At 41.8% G+C, this 24605-nt stretch overlaps 1 protein-coding gene across 6 annotated transcripts in view; it reads left to right on the plus strand.

Moving 5' to 3' along the window:
• LOC116271505 (disks large-associated protein 1-like) overlaps positions 1–24605 on the plus strand; it is a 658479-nt gene that overhangs the window by 574086 nt on the left and 59788 nt on the right. For 4 of the 6 annotated variants that reach the window (XM_031658928.1, XM_031658929.1, XM_031658930.1 and 1 more), the window contains one exon: positions 12168–13196. In XM_031658928.1, coding sequence (XP_031514788.1) covers positions 12240–13196 — 957 coding nt within the window. In that variant the 5' untranslated portion in view covers positions 12168–12239. Of the gene's footprint in view, positions 1–12014; positions 13197–17719; positions 18170–24605 lie in introns of those variants that run through there. The other 2 variants (XM_031658932.1, XR_004180128.1) reach the window with 2 other exon arrangements.

Genomic DNA, 24605 nt, shown 5'->3' on the forward strand with positions numbered 1-24605 from the left:
TGTGGAGTATGGGATGGGGAGACAGGGCTGTCTGGCAGATGGAGGCCAGGTCAGGAAACCTCCCACCTTGAGTCACATTCAAAGTCTTAGTAATATTGAAAAAGTATAGAGGGTCTGAGAAGAATTTAAAGTGAAAGAATGGCATAATCAGGTAACAAACATCACATTACAAATGATACTGTTAGCAATATGAAATAGACTGTGTGTGTGTGTGTGTGTGTGTGTGTTTTAGAGGTGATAAGAACAGTCATTATGGCCTAGTGATTAAGAACATGCTGTGTTCAAAATGTAGTAACTGGATGGGTACGGTGGCTCAAGGAGCTAATCCCAGCACCTTGGGAGACTGAGGTAGGAGTACTGCTTGATGCCAGGAGCTGGAGACCAGCCTGGGCAACATAGTGAGACCCCCATCTCTACAAAAAAAAGAAAAAGAAAAGGAAAAAATTGTCCAGGCATGGCGGCACATTCCTGTAATCCCAGCTGTGCAGGAGGATTCCCTAAGCCCACGAGTTCCAGGTTACAGTGAGCTATAATCCTGGGCATCAGAGCGAGATGTTATCTCTAAAAAAATTTAAAAATTACTAAATATATTATCTCAGACAAGTTATTTTATCTTTAAAAGTCTGCTTTCTTATCCAGAGATTAGTCCCTACCATGTTGGGTTGTTTGACAATGAAATGAGATCATGCATTTAAAGTGGACAACACGTGCCTGGTATCTAGTTATGATTCCTAGAGGCACAGACCATTCCATTTTTATTCACTTGACATTTATTGGTTACTACTTTGTTTTTCCAACCAACTCTAGATGAGAAATAATGAGTAGACTCGAGGGCTTAGGACAGCTGGAACAGAACCAGGAGACCCATGATACTATTCCTAATCAGCTTTGGGAGTAGAGCCGAGAGTGGACACTGGGAATTTGCCATGGCACCAGTCCCATCCCCAGCGACACTCAGCAGCCTCTGTGTGGAAAAACAGAAGGACAATGGAATCAGTCCTTGGTGTATATTGTCCACAGTGAGTGAGGTAGAAAGATCATACAGCAAGGGACCTGAGGGGGCTAAAAAAAAGAAATGTTTGACCTGCTGTCTCTCCTAGGCTGGCAAGGGAGGAATTGAAGACCACCGGGAATGGATAGAATGGGAGAAGAGGGCAGAGCTGAGGAACCAGTGAATGGAATAAACTATCATGAGAACCATCAGAGGGCAGGAAAAGTGGGAGTGAGGGAACAAGAAAACTTATGAGACAGAAATTTGAAGGTATAATGTTAAAAATTTTCAATTTTTGTTACAGTGCCCAGTGCACTGCATGTAATAATAGCTATTCAATAATTGTTGAATTAAAGTCACATGTATTGATTTGATTTGACTTCATGCTCAGTACAGGGAAAGACTATTTGGCTGATACCTTACAAACCAACACTCTTATCTGCCAAAACTTAATCCAGAAATAAGCTGGTGCAGTGGTGCACATCTATAATTCCAGCACTTTGGGAGGCTGAGATCACTTGTGCCCAGGAGTTCAAGTCTGCAGTGAGCCATGATTATGCCAGTGCACTGCAGCCTGGGTGACAGAGCAAGACCCTGTCTCTAAAATAAATAAAATTTAAAACAAACAAAAATACTTTAATCCAGAAACAATGAATGTCATCATACTTCCTTCTCTATCACAGCAAAAAAATATTTCAGAAGGTTGACTGGATGTGGATTTGTTTGTTTAAAATTTAAGACTGGGTATAGAATTCTAAAAGATAATAAAAACCAGTTCCAAAATGAAAAAAGTTAGAAGGGTCAGATTCCTAGATGTGTAAAGAGTCAGAATAAGGCACTTTAAAAATGATGGGAAGACGGAAGCAGGAGGAAGGGGCAGTGTTTGAGGAATTACAAATCTAATTCCCAGTAACAGCAACTATTGCAGAGGTCAGGGCAGGCCAAACTCACTGAAGGAGAAAGACTCTGTAAGGTGTTGAAAACAGCCGATTACAGAGATTGTCCTCCTCACTTCCTACATGGTATCTGACCACTGCTCTCCCATGCAGGCATTGATGATAGTTTTCAAAGAGTGTATGTATAGTCTGAATTAGCGTGCATACTGTATCCAAGCCAATAAATACTTAAATGGGTAGAAAACTGTATGAGGATAACTTAGCCAGTTCTGCTGGGGCCGCTTCAGAGGCTGACTCACATTGGCCCCGCTTGGATGTAGACCACAGCGGTGGAGGTTCTGTATGCTTGCAGTTACCCACTGGGCAGGAGGGTCCCCTTTACTTGGATGAGTAAGTTTTGTGGGCCTGCCCTGGTTCTGCTGCATGTGACCACAGAGTCTCACCCTCTGAGCCGGGAGCCAGGCCTGACTAGACCTACAAGGCCATTAGGCAGCTGCTGTGTGTGTCTTTCCCTGGGGTTCCATGGACTCTGAACTGGCTCCTCTCTTGCCTGCACACACACTCCCTCTGTAGGGCCCATGGCTAACGCTGCCCCACAGTTCAGTAGCATCAACTCTGGCTTCCAGTGGGGCCGACGTGGGCCCTTCCTTTACTTGACCTTGAAGATAAGCTCACCAGTGTCCAGTGATTCTAGGAGCATCCCCACCTGAATTTCCCAAAGTGAGCATCTCATTAGCTCAGTGAAGGCTCTGCATGGATGCCCCTGAATCCAGTCTTCCATCAGCTCAGAGAATGTGGTGATCGCCTTCAACAGTCCTGGCCACAGTGTCATTAGGAGATGCTGTGAGTAGGGAAGAAATTCCCAAAAGCAGGTGTCAGCTGAACAGCTACCACAAACGGGCTTAGTATCTGCACTTTTGGGGTCTCAGCACTCAGGAAAGTAGATTTGTACAGCAAACTTGGTGAGAACAGCAACAACATTTAAAGAAAGAGACTTTATAAGAGAAAATTTGATTCAGGTAAATATATGTATATGCGTGTATGTATATATAAAGTCTGGCTGTAAAACAAGTTGTCTAGAATGTGCCAGAACATGTTCACAAGACTACTCAGCTAGTCATGAGCAGTCTGGACAAAAATAACTTGGCTTCATCAGAGGCTATTTCCACTGCTTCTTTTCAAGTTGTGTTGTCATATTGTTTTGATTGTCATTGTTTTTATGTTTTTTCCATCTTCCATCACGGCTGTCTTTAGGTACCATTAAACGGCTTTATTCTGTCATCATTGCTTCTTTCTCCTAGATTTATCAGTAGTTTGCAAGTTTTTCCCAACTTTTTTTGGAGTAAACACTGATGGGTTTTTCTCTTCTCTGTGAATATTCCGCCCCCATCAATTGTAAGACAGGCAGTCCCCCTGCTGCGGCACCTCCTGAAGGGCACTGGTCCATGGCCGGTCAAGGTAACCACATTCTCCTAGCTGGCTCCCAGGGGAATTCATCTGTCCATTTAGCCGAGATAACCAACCCTCTCCTGGAAATCCAAATAAGAACAATTCCATAGGAAGCATATCTCCGAGGTCTCGTAGAGTCAGCACAGGCACCTTTGAACTCTGACAGTCCAAAATAACATTAGGAGATTTTATCGTTTACTGCCTGGATTATCTTCACATAAAAATCACTTCCTAAGTCCTACGACATTTTGCTCAGCCACCAATATAAATGATGACCTATTAATCATTTCTCAAAGAACACTAGCTTCCACCTTTTTATTCTCAAAAACTGTTATGAAACCACTTTTTAAAAGCTTTGTATGGAGACGCAGGTGATTGTAATTGTGCTGCCTACTGTGACCAAATTGGAGAAGATTTCAGTTGAGTCGTTGGGTTTTTTTTTTTTTTTTTTTTTAACAATACCATATCTTTTGAAAAGGAAATGCCTCTGAAGGCATTTATTTGTAGGAGCAGACTGATTGACAGAGGTATTCACAGACGAAATCAAACTGCAGATGATTAGGATAGCAATCAATGTTAATGAAAAGCCAAAATACATTCTGCACCTATAAAATGGCTCAGCATTGTACTTTGCGTAATATAATTGGTATATTTCAGAATGTGCTTATTCAAAGGTGCTCTAATAGTACTTGTATAATTTTAAGTATACAACACATGAAAATCTTCAAGTAAGGAAGCCTGGAAAAGTGAAAGAATATGACATTCAGTTATCCTCTGCAGGTACAATTTCAGATGGTCAGAAAATATCCAAACGGTAGGCATTTGGACAACGTTAACTCACATTCTCACCTCTGTTAAGTTTTCTGTTTACTTTTTTTTTTTTTTTTTTTTTTTTTGATATGGAGTCTCACTCACCCTGTCGCCCAGGCTGCAGTGCAGTGGCCACGATCTCGGCTCACTGCAAGCTCCGCCTCCTGGGTTCACACCGTTTTCCTGCCTCAGCCTCCCAAGTAGCTGGGACTACTGGCGCCCGCCACCACACCTGGCTAATTTTTTGTATTTTTAGTAGAGACAGGGTTTCACCATGTTAGCCAGGATGGTCTCGATCTCCTGACCTCATGATCCGCCCACCTCGGCCTCCCAAAGTGCTGGGATTACAGCGTGAGCCACCGAGCCTGGCCGTTTTCTGTTTACTTTTACCCAAAAGTGCCATGGTTTCATTTTTTAGTAGTAAGAACCATTTTCTGATTTTAAAAAGAATAATTTAAAATCATCAGTCTGTTGGGCATTCATCATTCTCGATCTCTGTAGAATTGGGATTTATTATAAGTAAATGGGAAAATTAATTTTGTTCTGTCTAAAAAAAAAATGTCATGTATGTGTTCAGACTGTGGTTGGAGCATACATGTGTGGGCAAGGAGGCCTGAATCAGGAGACACTGCCGTAGCTTGCCAGGACATTGTCCCCCTCTCTTGGCATACTCCTCCTTTTCTTCCAGTCTTCTCTCATAAACTGCTCTTGCAAGAAATCATTGCTTCTTTGAGATCTTTCTGTGCCTCCCCACTCCCACATGTATTCTCTAACTACAGGTAGAGAAATCTTTAGTACAAGTGTGACCATGCCATTGTCTTGTTTAAATTCCTCTAATGGACTCCCACCACCTGCAAATACAGTGCTACATCCTGACATAGCTTCACCAGGGATCTCAAGATTTTGCTTGGACTACCTGTTTCACTTAGGAACAGGTGCAGATGCACAGTTTAGTGCACAAAATTACAGAAAGCAAAACAACTGTAAGCTATTTTGTCTCCTCTCTCCATACATATTCCCTCTGCAGAGCCCTTGGCTAAAGTTGCCACGTGGTTCAATAGCATGGGACTCTGGCTTCCTATGGGGCCAACACAGGCCCTTCCTTTACTTGATAAGGAAACAAGATAAAGGTCTGTTTTTCTCTCAACTAAACAAAATGCAGAGGTGCACATCCAGGGCTGGTATGGCACCCCACTGTAGGTCAGAACCTTTATCTTTTGGTTCTCTAATCCTCAAACTGTAATTTCCACCTCAAGGTAAAGATCACTATTCACCCAGCCCCAACAGCTGCTTTTCTTTACCCAGAAAGGGTAAAGAAAGGTATGCCCCTCACTTTAGAGATGTTTTCCAGAAATTGCACATGCCATTTCAAATTAGATTCCGTTAGCCGGCATTAGTCACCCAGGCACATCTAGGCAGACTGAAAAATGTAGTCATTGTTCAGGGCTGTTTGTACTTTTCAACAAGAGAATCCTTTCTTTCTCTTTAGTGGAATGTTATAACCCAGCATGGACAAGCTTCAGGCAGGTGGAGGGATGCCAAAAAGGTGACTTGAGAGATAGAGAGTAGAAGGATGATCATTTAGAGGCTGGGAAGGGTAGTTAAGGGGGTGCTGCTGAGGTGGGAGAGTGGGGAAGATTAATGGGTACAAAAAAAATAGATGCAAGGCCAAATGAATGATAAGCTCTAGTATTTGATAGCACAACAGGGTGACTATAGTCAATAATAATCTAATTGCACTTTTAAAGACAACCATAAGAGTATAATTGGATTGTTTGTAACAAAAAGGATAAATGTTTGAGGTGATGAATATTCCATTTACCTTGATGTGACTATTAAACATTATATGCCTGTATCAAAATATCTCATGTACCCCAGAAATATATACATGACTAGGTACCCACAAAAATTCAAAAAAAAAATTTAAGACAGCTTGACCCTGAAAAGATTCATGGAGATTTCCTCTTCCTGATATCTCCTCAAACAAGAACACAGTAGCCCCCGTTCTCCTGGGCAGGGTCCACCACTGTCTTTCTAAAGTAAGTCGTGATTGCCTGCCTGTCCATCCTCATGGGGTAAGACAGGGGAGGACCTTCAGTATGCTCCTATTTCTGCATGTAAAGAAAAATCAAGAAAAGCAGCTCTAAATAAAGACAGGCACAGAAATCAAAATGGAATAAGGACTTGCCAGCTTTGCAAGACTCTTTCCCCTTTGTCAGCGTCTTCTAATGTGTGGTGTGTTTGTGTTTTCCTTGGGTCTAATAAATTACCTACCTTGAAAATTTCCTTTACAATGCTGGATTATTCTTGCTTTGGTCATCATCTGGACAGTAATAATTCTGCTCCAGGTGTGGGAACTCTGGAAAAACTGTGCATCTCACACTCTGAGCTTGTCTCATGGTCACAAACAGCGTCAACAAATTATCCAAGCCAAAAAATCAGGAGTCATGGCACAATGGTAAAATTGAACTTAGAAGAATAATAAAACAGAATGTTGAAGTCACAGTGAACAAGAAAAAATTAGAGATAATCACTGGTAGTCATAGAAACCCTCATGAAGACATGTTGACCACAGTCCCCATCCTTGCTCAAAGAACAAGGCCTGAAAGGCAATTTCCCTATTTCCAGAAATTGTTATCATCAAAGTCTAATTAAGAGGTTGGCATCCTCTTTTTTCAAGAATGCATAGAAGAATGAGAATTGTTATTTATCTCTTTTCACGTTTTTTCATGACTAGGTCATGAAATGCATACACTGAATCCCTAGTGGCCAAAGGGCTTAGACATGGCTCTCACAATATATCATAAGCCCTCTGGCCACTAGGGATTCACTGTAGGCATTTGGTCATCTTTGCAGCAGCAGACAAGGAAGGGATGTTCAATTAATGCTTTCTAATGACGCTGTTGGTCACACCATAGGTGGGAGCAAGTGGTGCCCATGGATACAACTTATAAACATTAATTAGGAGGGGGGGAAAAAAGAGATAAATGTGCTGGAAAGGGAGTTTAAGAGTAAGGCAAGAGGAACATGAAGAATGAGAGAAAGAAGAGCAGGACCTCCACAGTAGGTGCTATTGCCAGTGGCCTTAGGATTTTAGATCATTTTCCCTTGCTCACCAGGAAGTCGCAGAATGTGTTCTCTTTTATGATCACAAACTGCCGTATTTTCGTTTTAAAATGACAAGATAGAAGAGAGTGTAAGATTTGTTATAGAAAGGGCCAAGGTATTAAGTTGTGTTTTTGGCCTTGACCAGAAAGATAGATTTAGCATTTAGAAATGTTTATTGCCATTTTATGACCTTATTTTCCCACATCACAGAGAAAACAGATCAAGATCTCAATATCTCTTTTACAAATATAAGTAAGGAAGGAGGAACGTTAGCTTATTTATTCTGGATGCAATTTGTTACCCTCCAAGAAAATAGAGGTGCTTGTCCTGTGCTGAAAATAGCCCAGTTAAATTTTAGTAAAAAATCACACTGTGTATGATTAATTTACAGAAATTATCATCGGTTACATCACTTAACTTAAATCATCATTAGTGGCCTTAAACAACTCTTCGTTTGCTCTGCTTGTCCTCAGGTAACATCATCTTGCATGGAATGTTGCTCACATATTAAAGATAATTAAATACTGAATACCTGATTAAAATAATCTTGTATATTTTGGAATAAACATGTATAATTCATGTTTTCAGCTCTTGCCAGTTTCACATTTTATTTAGCAGAAAATATCTACCCAAGACTCAACTGCTTGAGAAGGAAAGTTCGAAATATTATCCCGTATTATTTTATATATTGAGATTCTACTATATGTGATCATAAAACTTAGTATGTGTCTCTAATCCTAATAGAATCTTGTTTTTGCTTTTTACGTCTATATTTGAAAGGCAAAAATGTCCTCAGTGGAACCTGGTTTATAGAGGGAGACTTTCTTATGCAATGGATTTTTTGCATCTAAGTTAGTTTGTGCCACAGTTTTGCTAAAAACACATACTTCACCCTCTTACATTCTTCCTTGCCACAGCCTACTTTTAGGACCATAACTTCATACAAAGCAGTCCCAAGGTGTTCTGTTTCATTAGTCTCTCACCAGTGGACATGTTTTTACCTATTGGTTCTTCCTTATCCACCGGTATCATAAGTCCTGAATACCTTTGTTGTCCTTTCAAAAGTCAGTTTCTCTCTCTCCTCCAGGCAGATTGCCCTCTGTCTAAGCATCCTGTAGTCAGCAGGTCAGGCAAACTCCCCAGACTACTTCCAGACAGGTAGAACAGCAGAAGGTATGATATTGTCCAGTGAGGTGCAGAGTTAGAAGTCAAAGGTATACAGGTCAGAGGAGGTGTTCACCAGCCTGCTTCCTGCATTGCTCTGAAAACTACTAGTCTTTGGAATGGTCACCCCGATGGAGTGGTCCCCCCAACTATTGGGTATGTTTCCTTGGCCGCACCCAGCCTGGCCTTGGCCACACAGTCATGTTTTCATTAAACAGATGCTACCTGAATCACAACATGAACCACTTTGGGAAATGTTGCATTAATGCATTAAGTTATTGAGTAAATATTCTACTAAGTTGATTCCCACTATCCACTAGGATAACACTTTACTAAATACTGGGTGGGTGAAACATAGTCCCTACCCTTAAGGACCTCACAATTTAGTAGACTAACCAATTTTGAGTGACTGTACTGATTAAAACCTTTCAGCATTATCCCTGAATGGTCAGTCCAGAAACTGGGAGACAGGAGGAAGAAAGAAGCTTCACAAAGCATGGATAGAGATTGCCAACATTGTCATGAGCTCCTAGATGCAGTATGTCTCATGGAATAGACAAGACCTAGCCTCTCAAAAATCTTTTTTCATGAGGCCTAGTGTGGGTGTTTTATATGTTTGTTTGTTTTGTTTGTTTGTTTGTTTTTGAGATGGAATCTTGCTCTGTCACCCAGGTTGGAGTGCAGTGGCATGATCTTGGCTCGCTGCAACCTCCACCTCCCGGATTCAAGCAATTCTCCTGCCTCAGCCTCTCAAGTAGCTGGGATTACAGGCTCCCGCCACTATGCCCAGCTAATTGTTGTATTTTTAGTAGAGATGAGGTTTCACTATGTTGGCTAGGCTGGTCTTGAACTCCTGACTTCAGGTGAGACGCCTGCCTCAGCCCCCCAAAGTGCCGGGATTACAGGCGTGAGCCACCGCGCCCAGCCCTATGTTTTGTTTCTTAATTAAACCATTTTTCTATCTCTCTAGGAATATCTGAAATGACATTAGTGATATTTTAGAGAGTCACGTTGGCTTTCCAAGATGATTCTTTATATGGCAATTTTTGTATTGTAGGAAGTCTTGAAAGAAAATCAGGCTGTCAGAAGGAACTTGGTCAGGCACTGACTCTAACACTGTTTTAGAGTCCAAAGAAAATACTCTGCCCTGGTGGAGCAGCAGCCTCTGTTAGTTACTAAAGCTCCGGAAGATCCAAGCTTGGAAATGGACTGAGATACCCTACATGGGATATGCATGAGTGACTTTTTCCTGAGGCTGAGCTATTAGGTCTGGGGTCCTTCACTCATGTCCCCAAGAACTTTTCAAGGGCCATCCTTTGGTCATTTTGCCATCGTCTATTAACTTTTTTTTTTTGAGACAGGGTCTCATTCTGTCACCCAGGCTGAAGTGTAGCATTCACAACTCACTGCAGCCTCAACCTCCTGGGCTCAAGCAATCCTCTCCCCACTTGAGTAGCTGGCACTAGAGGCATGCGCCACCACTCCCAGCTAATTTTTTTTTTTTTTTTTTTTTTGTGGAGACTGGGTCCCACTATTTTTCCCAGCTTGTCTCAGACTCCTGGGCTCAAGCAATTCTCCAACGTTGACCTCCCAAAGTGCTGGGATTATAGGCATGAGCCACCACACCTGGTCTTGTGCATAAATCTTCAACCAGAAACCTTAAACTAGGAAGAAGAGATACATGATCCTCAAATTAGCCAAGTCACGCTTACTTGTTCTCTCAGTTTGTTTAGAGAAAGCTCTTGACCCTCGATTGACAGAAACACCTGGGCAGATTTTCCTCTACATTTCTGATTTATTTGCCATATCTTTACTTTTTCCCGTTCTGAGTAACCTGGGGGGATTGTTTGTGTGGTGCAGTTGTTCCTACAGAATTCAAAAAGAAAAGTATGCAACAGAAGACAGATATATCCTAAAGATATGAGGTGCCATTGGCTTCTGTTAGTCATCCTGTTGTTGTTTTTTTTGTTTGTTTGTTTGTTTTGTTTTGTTTTGAGACAGAGTCTTGCTCTGTCACCCAGGCTGGAGTGCGGTGGCATGATCTCGGCTCACTGCAAGCTCTGCCTCCTGGATTCATGCCATTCTCCTGCCTCAGCCTCCCAAGTAGCTGGGACCACAGGCACCCGCCACCTCGCCTGGCTAATTTTTTGTAGAGACTGGGTTTCACCGTGTTAGCCAGGATGGTCTTGATCTCCTGACCTCGTGATCCACCCGCCTCGGCCTCCCAAAGTGCTGAGATTACAGGTGTGAGCCACCACGCCCAGCTCATCTTGTTTTTTAACTCACATTTTCATTCACATTTATGGAGTGCTATTATTATGTGCTTACATGGCTGAATCGACACTAGGTGGGGGTACATAAGGTGACTAATAGACTGGGTGGCAAGGAATGTAAGCTGGAAGAGAGATCCTGAAGCAAGCAACTCTGTAGGTTCTGGGGAGTGAATTTCAGATGTGGTGGAAACAGAAGACAGGAACTAATTCTCTCTGCTAGGAGAACCAGCAAAGGTCTCCCAGAGGAACGGAGCCCCTCTCTGGTTCTATCTTTAACGATTAACATGTAGAGACTAGCCTGACCAACATGGTGAAACCTCATAAATACAAAAATTAGCCAGCCATGGTAGCAGGCTCCTGTAATCCCAGCTACTCTAGAGGCTGGGGCAGGGGAATCACTTGAACCTGGGAGACAGAGGTTGCAGTGAGCCGAGATCGTGCCATTGCACTGTAGCCTGGGCAACAGAGCAAAAACTCCGTCTCAAAAAAAGAAAAAGAAACAAAAAGTAAGACCCAAGAATCAAGAGAAAGATACATCCAGTTATTGTGGTCATAGAGGGGAGGAGAGTTATTCTTTCAAATAATTTAAAAACAATTTGCCTTTTTAAAAATATAGTTTCCTTTTCCTAGTTTTCTGTTTTCTTTTTTCTTTTATTTTTTGTTTTTTGTTTTCTGAGACGGAGTCTTCCTCTGTTCCCCAGGCTGGAGTGCAGTGGGGCCATCTCGGCTCACTGCAAGCTCCACCTCGCGGGTTCAAGCAATTCTCCTGCCTCAGCCTCACCAGTAGCTACGATTACAGGCACCCACCACCATGCCCAGCTAATTTTTGTATTTTAGTAGAGACAGGGTTTCACCATGTTGGCCAGGCTGGTCTCAAACTCCTGACCTCAGGTGATCCACCCGCCTCGGCCTCCCAAAGTGTGGGGAATACAGGCATGAGCCACCGCGCCCGGCCTCCATTTTCTGGTTTTCTAGCTTTACCTCCCCCTTCTCTCCCTACAGGCTTCGGAGTCAGCTTTCCTGCCCCACAGAGGTGACAAAGCTCTTCCAATAATGCATTCAAGCTGGTTTTAGGGACACTGATAAGTTCTGCCAAAAATGAACACAGTCGCAGATGGCACCCTCAAAAGATCAATACCAGGCCTGCAGGGTTGCTCACGCCTGTAATCCCAGCGCTTAAGGGAGGCCAAAGTGGGAGGATAGCTTGAGCCCAGGAGTTCGAGACCAAGTCTGGGCAATATAGTGAGACCTTGTCTCTACGAAAAATTAGCCAAGCGTGGTGGTGCCTGCCTGTAGTCCTAGCTACTCAGTAGGCTGTTGTGGAAGGATGGCTTGAGCCCAGGATGTGGAGGCTGCAGGAAGCAGAGATGGTGCCTCTGCACTCCAGCCTGGGCAACAAAGCAAGACCCTGTAAAGTGCAATACCTAATTTCCAAGAGAAATATTAACGACTTTGCCCTCTTCTTCATTCCCCCAGATCTCTGCCCGAGACGGGTCTGGAACCTGACTCCCGGGTGTCCATGACCCCGGTGGCTGCTTGCCGTCCGCAATGAAAGGGCTATCGGGCAGCCGCAGCCATCACCACGGGGTCACCTGCGACTCGGCCTGTGACTCGCTGTCGCACCACTCGGACCGCAAGCCCTACCTGCTGAGCCCGGTGGAGCACCACCCCGCGGACCACCCGTACTACACCCAGCGGAACTCCTTCCAAGCTGAGTGCGTGGGCCCCTTCAGCGACCCGCTGGCCAGCAGCACCTTCCCCCGCAGGCACTACACCTCGCAGCAGGAGCTGAAGGACGAGTGCGCCCTGGTGCCCCGCACCCTGGCCACCAAGGCGAACCGCATCCCCGCCAACCTGCTGGACCAGTTCGAGCGGCAGCTGCCACTCAGCCGCGATGGCTATCACACTCTGCAGTACAAGCGCACGGCTGTGGAGCACCGCAGCGACAGCCCCGGCCGCATCCGCCACCTGGTGCACTCGGTCCAGAAGCTCTTCACCAAGTCGCACTCCCTGGAGGGGCCGTCCAAGGGCAGCGTCAACGGGGGCAAGGCCAGCCCCGACGAGGCGCAGGCGGCGCGCTATGGCAAGCGCAGCAAGAGCAAGGAGCGGCGCGCGGAGCCCAAAGCCCGGCCCAGCACCTCCCCGGGTTGGTGGAGCTCGGACGACAACCTGGATGGTGACATGTGCATCTACCACACCCCCTCGGGCGTGATGACCATGGGCAGGTGCCCCGACCGCTCGGCCTCACAGTACTTCATGGAGGCCTACAACACCATCAGCGAGCAGGCGGTGAAGGCCTCCCGGAGCAACAATGACGTCAAGTGCTCCACCTGCGCCAACCTGCCGGTCACCCTGGACACCCCGCTGCTGAAGAAGAGCGCCTGGTCCTCCACGCTCACTGTGAGCCGGGCCCGGGAGGTTTACCAGAAGGCCTCGGTGAACATGGACCAGGCCATGGTGAAATCCGAGTCGTGTCAGCAAGAACGCTCCTGCCAGTACTTGCAGGTACGATTTCTGTCAATGATGGAGGCTTAGAAGTAGTATGTGGCATGCTTGTGTGGGCATTTCTCCTGGTTCTAGTCTTAGCACTACTCTGAATTTTCTATTAAGATATGAACCTGTGCAATTTATTTGGCATCTCTGTGCCGAATTGCTCATGTGGGGAAAATGCAAAGAACCCAGTGTTACCGACCTCATCGGGTTATCTTAAGATACTATATATCCAAGTGCTTTGAAAAGCACGCCTATGGAAAGGCAACGAGTTATTATGGCGTTCCTCTTCTGTCTGAGGGATCATAGGATGGGAAAGAGAGGAAAGGGAAGTCTACAGAGAATTTTAAAATAAGCCCACCTTTCTTTAATTCAAAAGTAAACGATGATCTTTTGAATTATGGAAAGAGTTTCCTTAAATCTATTCAGGGTTGTGGGGTGGTTTTCATTGTGAAATCCTGCCTGAAGCTATGTTAGAACACTGCGATGGTCATCACCAGCACCATCAGTAACTACACCCCACCTGAGCTTCCACCCCAAGGGCACAGCAAATCAGGAAGACACCCTGTGCCCTGAGGAGGTGGGGAGCTAGCCAGTTTGGGGACCTGACAAACACAGCTGCAGAGACCCAGGACAACAGAGAGGAGGAGGAAAAGGAGGAAGGATCAGAGAAGTAAAATACAATTAGTGTCAGGGTGTAAATCCCACACACCTACAGAGCCACGGCAGGCTGCTCTTCCCTGCCACAGTCTCCTTATGTTTTCCTCCAGTGCACTGAAACCAGATGTTACCCGGATAAAAATATAGGAGAGAGGTCTTCTTCTTCCCTACCTCCTTGCTGTAGTATTGTAATTTTTCCCAAGACACATTTTTCCATAAGGAGGACTCTCATCTTTTCCTTTTTCGAAGTGTCTTTTCTTCTCTGTTCTCTCCTGGTAGCCTCATCTTAAAAAAAAAAATTACTGAGCTATAAAAGTATAACATACCCACTCCCATTTTACACTCCCACCTTAAGAAGAAATACAAAGAAAAATTCTTCCTTCGAGGAGTTCATCTTTTTTGCTCCCTTTGAACTCCTCCTGGCAAATCTGGCTCCCTTGGGAATGCCTCCACCAATCCCTGAGAAGACCCCAAGCTGGCAATCCCTGGACAAGGGCAGTGCCAGAGCCTATTCTTGGAGTTCAGAAGAAGCACCAGCACATGGACAGTTTTCACACACAACACACAATAACGTGGTCCGTGTTTCCCACTGAAGGTCGTGTTGCCTAATTTCCCGTAAGGTTGCTACATGTTAATAAGTTATCAAGAACTATAACAATTTCCGAGCTCAAAGAATCATTTAATCCACTTAGCATATGAAGAAGTAGACACCAAGAAAGGTAAATACTTAGTGAGTTAAACCGTTAGCATGTGGCAGAGGTGGGACCAGAACCCAGTCTCTTAACTTGGAGAAATGGCCATTATGAAGGTTGCAACTGAAAGCTCTAGAAACTCTTTAAGAACGTAAAGCTCACCCACCACTGAAAGTAAAGTATTTCGGTAAGGATATCTGTCTTGAAAAAAGTAAGGAGTAAAGAGATAAAAGCCCTAGAGTACCACACATTTTGTCTGCAAAAATTCTATGACCAGTGGCAAAAACAAAACAAATTGAAAAAAAAAAAAAAAAAAAAAAAAACACCTGTACTTAAGTAAGTAATGATGAGATTAGATGAGAAGTATCAGAGTAAAGGATGCTGTGTATGGATCTAGCATAAGCCTTCATTAGTAATGAAATGTTTTCATTATATTTGCCTGTATGCCTACATTCTTCCTATCTTAGGTTCATTTTTCTTTCTTTTTTATACCTTTTTGGAGTCACAATCTCAGGTAGTGGTAAAACGTGGAAGGATAAGGAAAGAAAGAAGGAAAGTGATATTAATTGAAAATCTACTATATACCAGATGCTATAGCAAATGTGTTCACATTTCGTATTTCATTTAATCTTTGTAATAATCCTGAGATTACTGAATGTAATAATACTGTGTTTTTATGAGAGAAGAAACTGACACTTAGAAATATCAAGTGATTTAAAGTCCCACGTTCTGGAGGTTGTACAACTGAGATTTAGACTCAGGTCTGTTTGATGACAAAGCCAAACTCTTTCTAATATGCCCTAGCACAGACCTGAAATCAAAGGCATGAAAAATGGTGACCAAGAAGAAAATAAAATCTTTAAAATAAGCATATTATTATTAAAGTTTTCAGTAAAATCAGAATGAAATCTTAAAGGCTTAAGTATGGGATTTAGTATAGTAGCATTATTGGATCTCCTTCTAAAAGATTTGAGAATTCTATTTTCAAATTATTTGCCTTCTTTAAGCCATTTTTTTAATGAAACATTTGAGGCTTACAGAAAGGTATAAAGAAAAAACAAATAAAACACCCATTTATACATTACCCGTCATACAGAACTAAAACATTCATTACAATGGATCACATACATACTCGTATTAATCCCTTTTACCTCCCTTCTTCCCCAGAGTAATAGCTAATCTGTCTTTGACACCAAAGCACCTTTGTTTTTAATTCTGAAATTATTGAAACGTTGAAAATACTTTAACATATTCTGTCCTACATTGGGCAATAATTAACCAAGCTAGTTCAACCTTTTAAATATAAACTAAACTCCAAGATAATCCTTATTAATAGATGTTGAATTTATTAAATTTCTATTTTATGCAAGGCTTTCAGACTAGGGGAAAAAAATCTATATTTCAATGTGGGGAGGTAGTATGTTAGTAAATGAATTAAATGTAAACCAGTGTACACCTCCCAAACCATGTGCTGAGGCTGAAGAGATGCTGTAAAGAAAGGGAAGAGAGAGCCATACATTCATATGGGATCAGAGGAGAATAGAAAATACCTCCTGAGAAATGGGCTGCTGCTCCCTTCTTGCTTCTAGGAAATGAAAAGAGGATCTGCCATCCCGTGCAAGGTCTGCTGAGGAAGATGGGGTTAGCCCCCGCGCCAGCCGTTCCAAGGGAACACTTTCATCTATAGGCTCATTCTTAGAAGTAAATTTGGGAAAACAGAGAGGGAAAGGGTTTCTTTGGAGTTCTTTTTTTTTTTCTTTTCTTTTTCAGTTCTATTGCCTTAATTGCCAACTAATATTGAAGCTGGATTTATAAATGGATTTAACTTCAGTATTAGAGATTTAGTAGGCAAAGCACTATTCTGCTAGTTCCAAGAGCATTCTAGTCCTTATTTGCCGCTAACTAGTAACATGACCTGGAAACATTCTTTCAGCTCTCTGGACTTCCTTCCTCTGCTAGAAAATGAGGCACTTCCTCCAAAAGATATATGATCTCAGTACGCATTTTCAAACTCTCAAATTACATGTGTCGGAGTACTAATTAGAACTATTGTCAAGAGCTGGAAGTCCCGGGACTCTCATTTCAGAGATGCCTACTATATGTTTTTCAGATGTTATCTAATTTGCTCTTTAAAATTCTAGAGATATTTCACAGTCGAAGAACCTAAGTTTTTGTAAATTAGGTTAAGTAACTTGCCCAAGGACACACAGCTAGTATGTGGCAACATGCTGGGTCAAAACTGATTTCTCTGCCTTCAAAGTCTGTGTTCATTTACTACACCCAATCTCTACCTCCTCCAAATACAAAGCAGAGGAAGGAAGCAGTGTATATCAAATATCTATTATGTGCCAGAAACTGGGTATATCTCATTAAGTACTCAAAACAACTTTGTAGAGTATTATTTACTTTAGTTTTATAGACAACAAAACAGGCACAAATGCTGAAATCATTTGCCCAGGAACACATAAACAGTAAGTGAGGAGCTAGCACTTGATCCCAAATCTGTCCAACTCCATAATATGCTTCAGTAATGGAAATGAGTGCATATTTTTTCTTTTATTACCTGATTTGTTTTGTGGTAAACGTATGTGTGCATCTGACCTCATATGCGTGTGAGAAGTTAACAGGACGCGGATGTGAAATCAGACTAACAATGAAACAACTGATTATGTCCCTAATTTAATTCAAGACTAACAAAGATGAAATTAATAATCACCAATAATAAAGTCTAAATACTAGCAAACGTCTGCTTCTCTCTTTGCAGAATTATCACTTAGAATTAGCTTAATGTAGGTCATTGCCATGATTCTATAGAAAATGAGAAGTCTATAGGTATTTAGCCTCTGCCTGACATTGACTTAGGAATCAAATACTGTAGCTTGAAATCACTGCAAGTCCCAGTTAATACGGTCAATTATATTATGAGTGATATGTGCTCACTGACAAGCTGTCTGTAGTTAATAAAAAAGGGACTCCTTTTTTTCCAATATTGTTATTTTTAAATGTCAAGAATCAGATGTCTGCTGTTTAGAACTATTGTACCGCTGCCAGTGACTGTCTGTATTAGGGTTGGGAGCAGGAACATGGATTTGAAGACATTAAAACTGTTTAATTCTCAGTTGAGATGTGGTTGGCTCTTATACATTTGGAATAAAGCATTTATGGCACATCTCAGGGTAAGTGCTTAATAGTTAAATAAATAAAATAGGAAGAGGTTCAGAGATAGAATAAAAGGTAGTTTTTGTTGTTGTTTTGTTTTTGCTTTTAAAAAGCAGAAATCTTGGTTCCGTTTATGCCTCTTTATGTAAATGTTGGATGTCGAGTGACTGACATGTAAAGCCATTCAGAAGAGCAAGATTTTAGATTTCCAACTGTTAACCTAAAAGAAAAAGCCCTTCAAACCGTGTATTTTGCATTCATTCAGCCGTAGAAACAGGAAAAGGGAAACAAAACGCTCTCTCCCCGGTAGAAGTGGAGAGAGAGAGACAGAGGGAGCGAGAGAGAGAGCAAGACAGACCGAGAAGGAAAGCACTCCCAGAGATGAAATTTTAGGAAAGCAAAATGATCGACCTTTTTAAGGCTGAGTGGGTTTCTTCAGTTTGTGTGCAAGTTTCAAGAAATGGAAGGACTGACCAGGTTTGGGTATAACTCTTTTATTACTTTGTATTTGATAATAGAGTGTTGTTGATTTGGATGGTTTTTGTGGTAGGGAGAGGAAGGGGTAGTATCTGTGATTTTGTTTCTCCTCTAAATAATGGCTAGTGAGACTAAAAGAGCTGACAGACTAATGTATGTACAGATAGTAAAAAAGCAGGTGGAGACATCAGATACCTACAAATCTGTGTCTCCACCAGGGCTTTATAAAATCTTTAAATGACACATGATCTCCTTAGATCTGCTAGGTGCTGTTAGCGGATGTTATATGGCTGGTGATTGAAATATGATCGGTTGTTTTCCAGCGCCAGGATTCTGAATACTTACTGCTCCTTTGCAAAATTAACATTTGTGATGATTGCTCTTTTGGGGGGTGGGGGTCTGCTTAAATAAGGCACCACACAAGATCACTGAGGAAGCGTTCATAAGCATGATTCCAGGATCTTTTAAATACAGGTAAAATTATTTTTTCAATAATCTGTTCAAGATTATTTCCATCTTTGCCCAGTGGGAGCTTTCTTTCCCTGGCTGAGTTTTTCCTCCCTCTTGTGTTAGAACAATTTTAAGTCTCCCAATTCAGTTAAAACTACTTTACATGCAATTTGTGAAAGTGCTGAACGGTTCTGCTACTGACTTTGGCTGCTGGGATGTTTCTTTGCTGCGTTTTTCTGAAATCCCATCCATCACATTCATTGATGATTTTCTTTATTTTTAATTTAATTGCCTTAATAATCCAGCAAGTGAATGTCAAGGTTCCTGAATGGATTTGCTATTGGGTTTGTACAGTCTGCCTGTTTTTCACTGATCTTGTAGAGATGTCCTCTTCATTCATAGAAAGATGAGATTGCTCCAGCCGGTGCTAACTTTGAATGTGGAATCAGTGATCAGCAGCAGAATCCTGTTAATTCTCCTCTCTCTCTCTCTCTCTGATCTCTATTATTCTCACTCTTGTCATGTCCAATTAATAGAGGGAAAAAAACAATTGACAAAACACTGTGAGAAAGCAGGGGTCCAGAAAGACTAAGTGGTAGTAAAGGGAAGATCAAAACTATACAGGAAAGCCTTCTTGGGAGTTGTTAAAGAAACTTTGGTATTCTTGGCCTCCAGTTTCATTGTTTTCTAAAGACATTTTCGGCAACACCAAAATGCTTGGTTAGCCACAGTCCGAGGTTTCTGCCTGTAACACACACTTTCTGATCTCACAGAATTCCAATCTACTAATTAAAGGCATAGCATTAGTTAGCAAAGAGTGAAAGAGAAAAGCTAGCCTTGGATCTCTCAGGGGCCAGGAGATTTCATTTCCCCTTTTTCCATTCTCCTTAGAAGACGGTTTGCTTGATTGCAAATTAAAGACAGTAAATTAAGGTAATCATTCACCATTCTTTAAGAGAACCATTCACCCACAGTCTCTGGCCCACTTGAGATCATGGCATTACACAATTTTACACAGTGATTTGTGAATGGTAGAACACATTGCTCTTTTGTGTCAGGTTTTTTAGGAACTGCTAAAAAATATATGCAATATTGCCAAGCTGACTTTAATTTGTAATTAGATTATGTTTTCCACCACTTTGGTTTTAGGTTCAAAGACAACAATCTGTCTTAGTGGGTTATTGCACAGGGAGAATTTTTTTTCCCATTATTTTGGTAAATTCATATTTATGTGTTTTTCCAAATTCTTAAGTTAAAGCCACCATAGGGAATTACATTAACTTTTTTCAATGACTGATTTATTTATATTCAACCCAGTCTTCTATATTTATAAACTAAAAAGTAATGATATAAAGAATCAATTAATTACTGTTATACAGAGATAAAGGAGAAAATATTGTGTAAAGAAAGGCATAACATTTACTGTTACTTTTGACCAAATTCTTGTTTCTACTGTTTTTATTTTTTATTTTATTTTTATTTTTTTTGTCTTGAAGAGCACGCACGTGATTAAGGAAAGACCTCTTCTGATTCCCTGATCTTTTAAATGTAGGAATATTTAGGACTCTCATTAAAAACTTTTTGTTTCATTTGCTAAAGTCTGGCAATATGCCTGCTTTTTTTCCATTTCTAAGATATATTATGAATTTGCTGAATGTGTAGGTCTTTTTGTGTATATTAGGTCACTATTCTCTATCAACTGGAGTTTCTACTCACTGTTTCACAGAATTAGGAAACTTCCCACAAAAATCAGGCTTGTGATATCACAGAACTGTCTATGAAGCAGCATTACGTGAGCCTGGGGTTACTGCATGCCAGGTGCAAGTGTGCAGGTTTATAGAAACACCTTCTATCCGCATAGGTATCCCTCCAATAGTACTTCTAAAATATGCATTTATACACATGCCATCTTTGGTCTCCGATTCATGAACTCAGATCCATTTGAAGAGTGCCATTTCACAAAGTCCATGGAGGAGGAATGACTATGAAGTGGAGAAACAGGTTTTTCATAGATGTTAGTGGAAAATTCATTACTTTGCTTTTTCACTGATTATATTGAACTTCACTTTGGACCATTAGTGTAGACTAGTTAGGGATGTCCTGCTTCTCTGGTGTAAGAATAAAGAGGTTTTAGTCCCCTTAATAAGGGGGCATCCAACAATCATAAAAGGATATTACTTTTGCTCTCCTTAATTTTTGTAACCACAATTTAATACATGCTTGCAAGATTGTCTAACTCCTCCCTGATTTAATTCTCCGAGACTCTAAAATCATAAGATACATAATTAAAGGACCAGGCAGACTTGGGTTTTCCCCCCTTAAAATGACAGTTTTAGATAATAGAACCTCCTGATCAGAAGGTCATCTGGTATAGCTTCCCATTCACACTAATCTTCCTGCAATGTGGACATTGTATCTTCCTATCTATTTTTCATCTAAAAATCTCCTTATAAAAGAAGGCTTTGAAATTATTTAGTCCAATTTATTTTTTTGAAAAGAGAAAAATCCTAAGGAAATACCTCGATGAGATCAGTCATCTTGTCAGTGGAACCTGGCACTCGCAGGCTCACTGCCTGGCTACAAGTGCTGTTCTGTTCCCTTTATGTTGTACATATTCTATTATCCATTCTCGTAACATCATTTTAAGGCAATGGTGCCAAGGCAGAAGGAAGCAAAGGGAGAAGTGACATTATCTGAAAGTTAGAGTTGAAGCAAGTTTGTGACTCGAAAGTCTCAAAAGAGGCAAAGATTAACTAAATCATGCCTGCAATTATTTATTTTAACTTCCAAAGAAAAGAAATTGGTATGCTTCTCCCTTTATGGATGAGTTTTCCCTGCATCATGGTAAACCATGTAGCAAAGGAGGACGAATGGAGCAGAATACATTAGGATATGTGATCTTTAGGGAATTTGCTCAGAGCCCTAGTTAGATTTTGAAGACAGCATGCATCCTTTCAGCATCTTCCACTCGTTTGAAGTCAGCATCCCTCATCTTACTTCTCTAGGATAAAAATTAACATAGCTGTTACCATATTTGCAAAGGCCACTTTATTTTATATATACATATATATAAAATATGTATGGTGTGACAGGTAGGAATTACATATTGGAACAATGGGACCATGGGACCAAATATATTAAATGGGAGCAACTGCAGCAAATCTGAGAGGAATAGCGCACAGGATATATAAACTAAGAGCTACAAGCTAATCTCTTAGTTATTGCCCCCAACATGTGAAAGGAAGTGATTGGAAATGATTTATCTCTAAAATTGGAAATGCTACATGAAACATTGTAAAGTGGAATCAATATGGGTACACATGGGCACAATAATATCACATGTATACCTGTAGAGAATCATATATATATATGTGGCCACTTGCTCTATCATTGAATATTTACAGGTACAGATTCCTTAATTTTACGTGCACAAGAATCACCTTGAGAGTGTCTGTAAAATGAGGATCTGTGACATCAACCCAGAAGATTCTGATTTCATAGATACGGGATGATTCTGACAGTGATCAATCCCAGAACTGCACTTTAAGTAACCCAATTCTAGAGAACTGTAAGGCTTAATTTCTCACTGTATTTACTGAAGGGGGCAGTAGAGCCTAATAGATGAAATACGGGATCCAGGTGCTCTGACTGCAAGCTTTATTGATGCTGGCTTGCTGCATGACTTTGGGCTCTCTCTACTTAGTACTTCTATTTCTACATCTGTAAAATGGGCATGATGATATGACTGTGTTTGCTTCAGGTCTTAGAAACAAATTAAACTTCAAATTTGAGAAATAAATGAAAAATACAGTGTGAAAATATTCCAAGTTTATAGATCCTCAAACATTAACAAGCTTTATCTCTTTCCCATGTTTCATGTACCATACCACTTTTTCCTTTATATTTTACTTGATCTAGTTTTTATTAAGCTGGAGTTGGGATTAACATATCTGATTTTGGCCGGGCGCGGTGGTTCAAGCCTGTAATCCCAGCACTTTGGGAGGCCGAGACGGGCGGATCACGAGGTCAGGAGATCGAGACCATCCTGGCTAAACACGGTGAAACCGCGTCTCTACTAAAAAATACAAAAAATTAGCCGGGCGCGGTGGCGGGCGCCTGTAGTCCCAGCTACTCGGGAGGCTGAGGCAGGAGAATGGCGTAAACCCGGGAGGCGGAGCTTGCAGTGAGCTGAGATCCGGCCACTGCACTCCAGCCTGGGCGACAGAGCAAGACTCCATCTCAGGAAGAAAAAAAAAAAACATATCTGATTCTGTGGTAAAGAAAAGCCTTTTCCAATGCGGGATGAAAGTAGGTCTTAATCACACTATAGGTGTAAAACTTCACTGTCATGTGTGCCAACTAAACACAGAAAGCTTTCATCTGAAGGCAAAAGTATCACAGAGTCAATCTTTTTCTATTTTCTTTTTTGAAAGACAGTGTTTCCCTTTGTCATCCAGGTTGGAGTCCAGTAGTGTGATCACGGCTTACGGTAGCCCTGACCTCCTGGGCTCAAGCGACCCTCCCACCTCAGCCTCCAGAGTAGCTGGGACTACAGACTCATGTCACTATGCCAGGCTAAGTTTTTATGTAGAGACGGGGTTTCGCTATGTTGCCTAAGATGGTCTTAAACTTTTGGCCTCAAGCGATCTTCCCACCTCGGCCTCCCAAATTGCTGGGATTACAGCTGTGAGCCACTGCACCCAGCCTGGATTAATCTTTTGATAGCTCAGCCTCAGTGGATCAGGTTTCCCCATGGCTTGATACTGGCTGATGGAATATCATTCTGGCTTCTTCAAGCTTAAGTATATTCACACAAAAAAAGAAAAAAAAAAAAAAAACCACAACACACACTTGCTTTTGTTTTCATACCTTAAGTCTGTCAAGCCCCTGCTGCCTTACTCCAGACAGCTCTGATAAGTCAACAGGACAAGCTTAATTAGTAATAATAGTCATGGGAGGTGTCTACAAGGGAACTCTCTCCACCATCATCACCGCTTTAATTGAGTTAGGAGAAGCAGGTTCTCCGTGGAGTATTTCCTCCGTGGCACCTTGATAGGTGCTTTTCCGCCATTGATAGATGACCAAACGCCCTTGGCCATCACTCTTCTTTGCTCATGCCCAAAGTCTCTCAGCCAGATATATCATTCTTGTAATGCTGTAGAAATTCAAAAGAGCGAGTGAACACTGAGCCAGATCTGTCTCATGACCCTCTCCACAGAACCATCAGTTCAAACTTCTTCTGTCAGCCCTGTGACTCTGGGCAGTCTGAAGTCTACCTCACTTGCTTCTCCAGTGTCACCAAAACAATGAAAACAAAACCATTCAGAATTCACAGGAAGTGTTTAATACATTTAATGAAATTATATCTCTTAATTATGAAAACTTGACCGAATAGGCCTGCCATTTTTGGTTATAAAAGTGGAAAATAGTGATGATAGATATCATCCTGTGGGCACTGGAAGACCCTGTTAGGCCACCCCGGGACGTGCAGTTTACACTCTGAATGCCACCTGCCAGTCTAAGCTCCTCTGTGGACGTCCATCTGACTGGCATCCCCTTAGGCAGAAAATAAGTAGGGAGGGAGGCCTTTCTGCAGGACTTCTCCTTTTAAAGTCCCTTAAAGGAACCCAACTACCTGTATTCCTTGGAAATTTTATGTCTTTGTCTTCTCTCCTTAACTAGTAAAAGTTTCGAAGGCTTATCTGTAACTCAAGGGGTGTCGATGAAACTGTCATTTGTTTGCAAATGAAACCTGAGCTTTCTGAAAATGACTCCCCTGCAAAGTCATTCCCCCATAACACTCCTCCAGCCTTCTAGTTGATTTTAGATAATTTCCTGTTCTCCCACCTCTTGGAAGTATTCCATGGCACGCTGAGCAGACACTTTTAGTCAAAAATGCCTATAAATAGCTGATTTTCCTTGCTTACTGCCTTCTCTCTAAGGCTTTCACAAAGGAGGTGAAACGAATCCACCAGAAACAAGAGCT

This window comes from Papio anubis, chromosome 19 (assembly GCF_008728515.1).
Source record: "Papio anubis isolate 15944 chromosome 19, Panubis1.0, whole genome shotgun sequence".
In the NCBI taxonomy this organism is placed as follows: domain Eukaryota; kingdom Metazoa; phylum Chordata; class Mammalia; order Primates; family Cercopithecidae; genus Papio; species Papio anubis.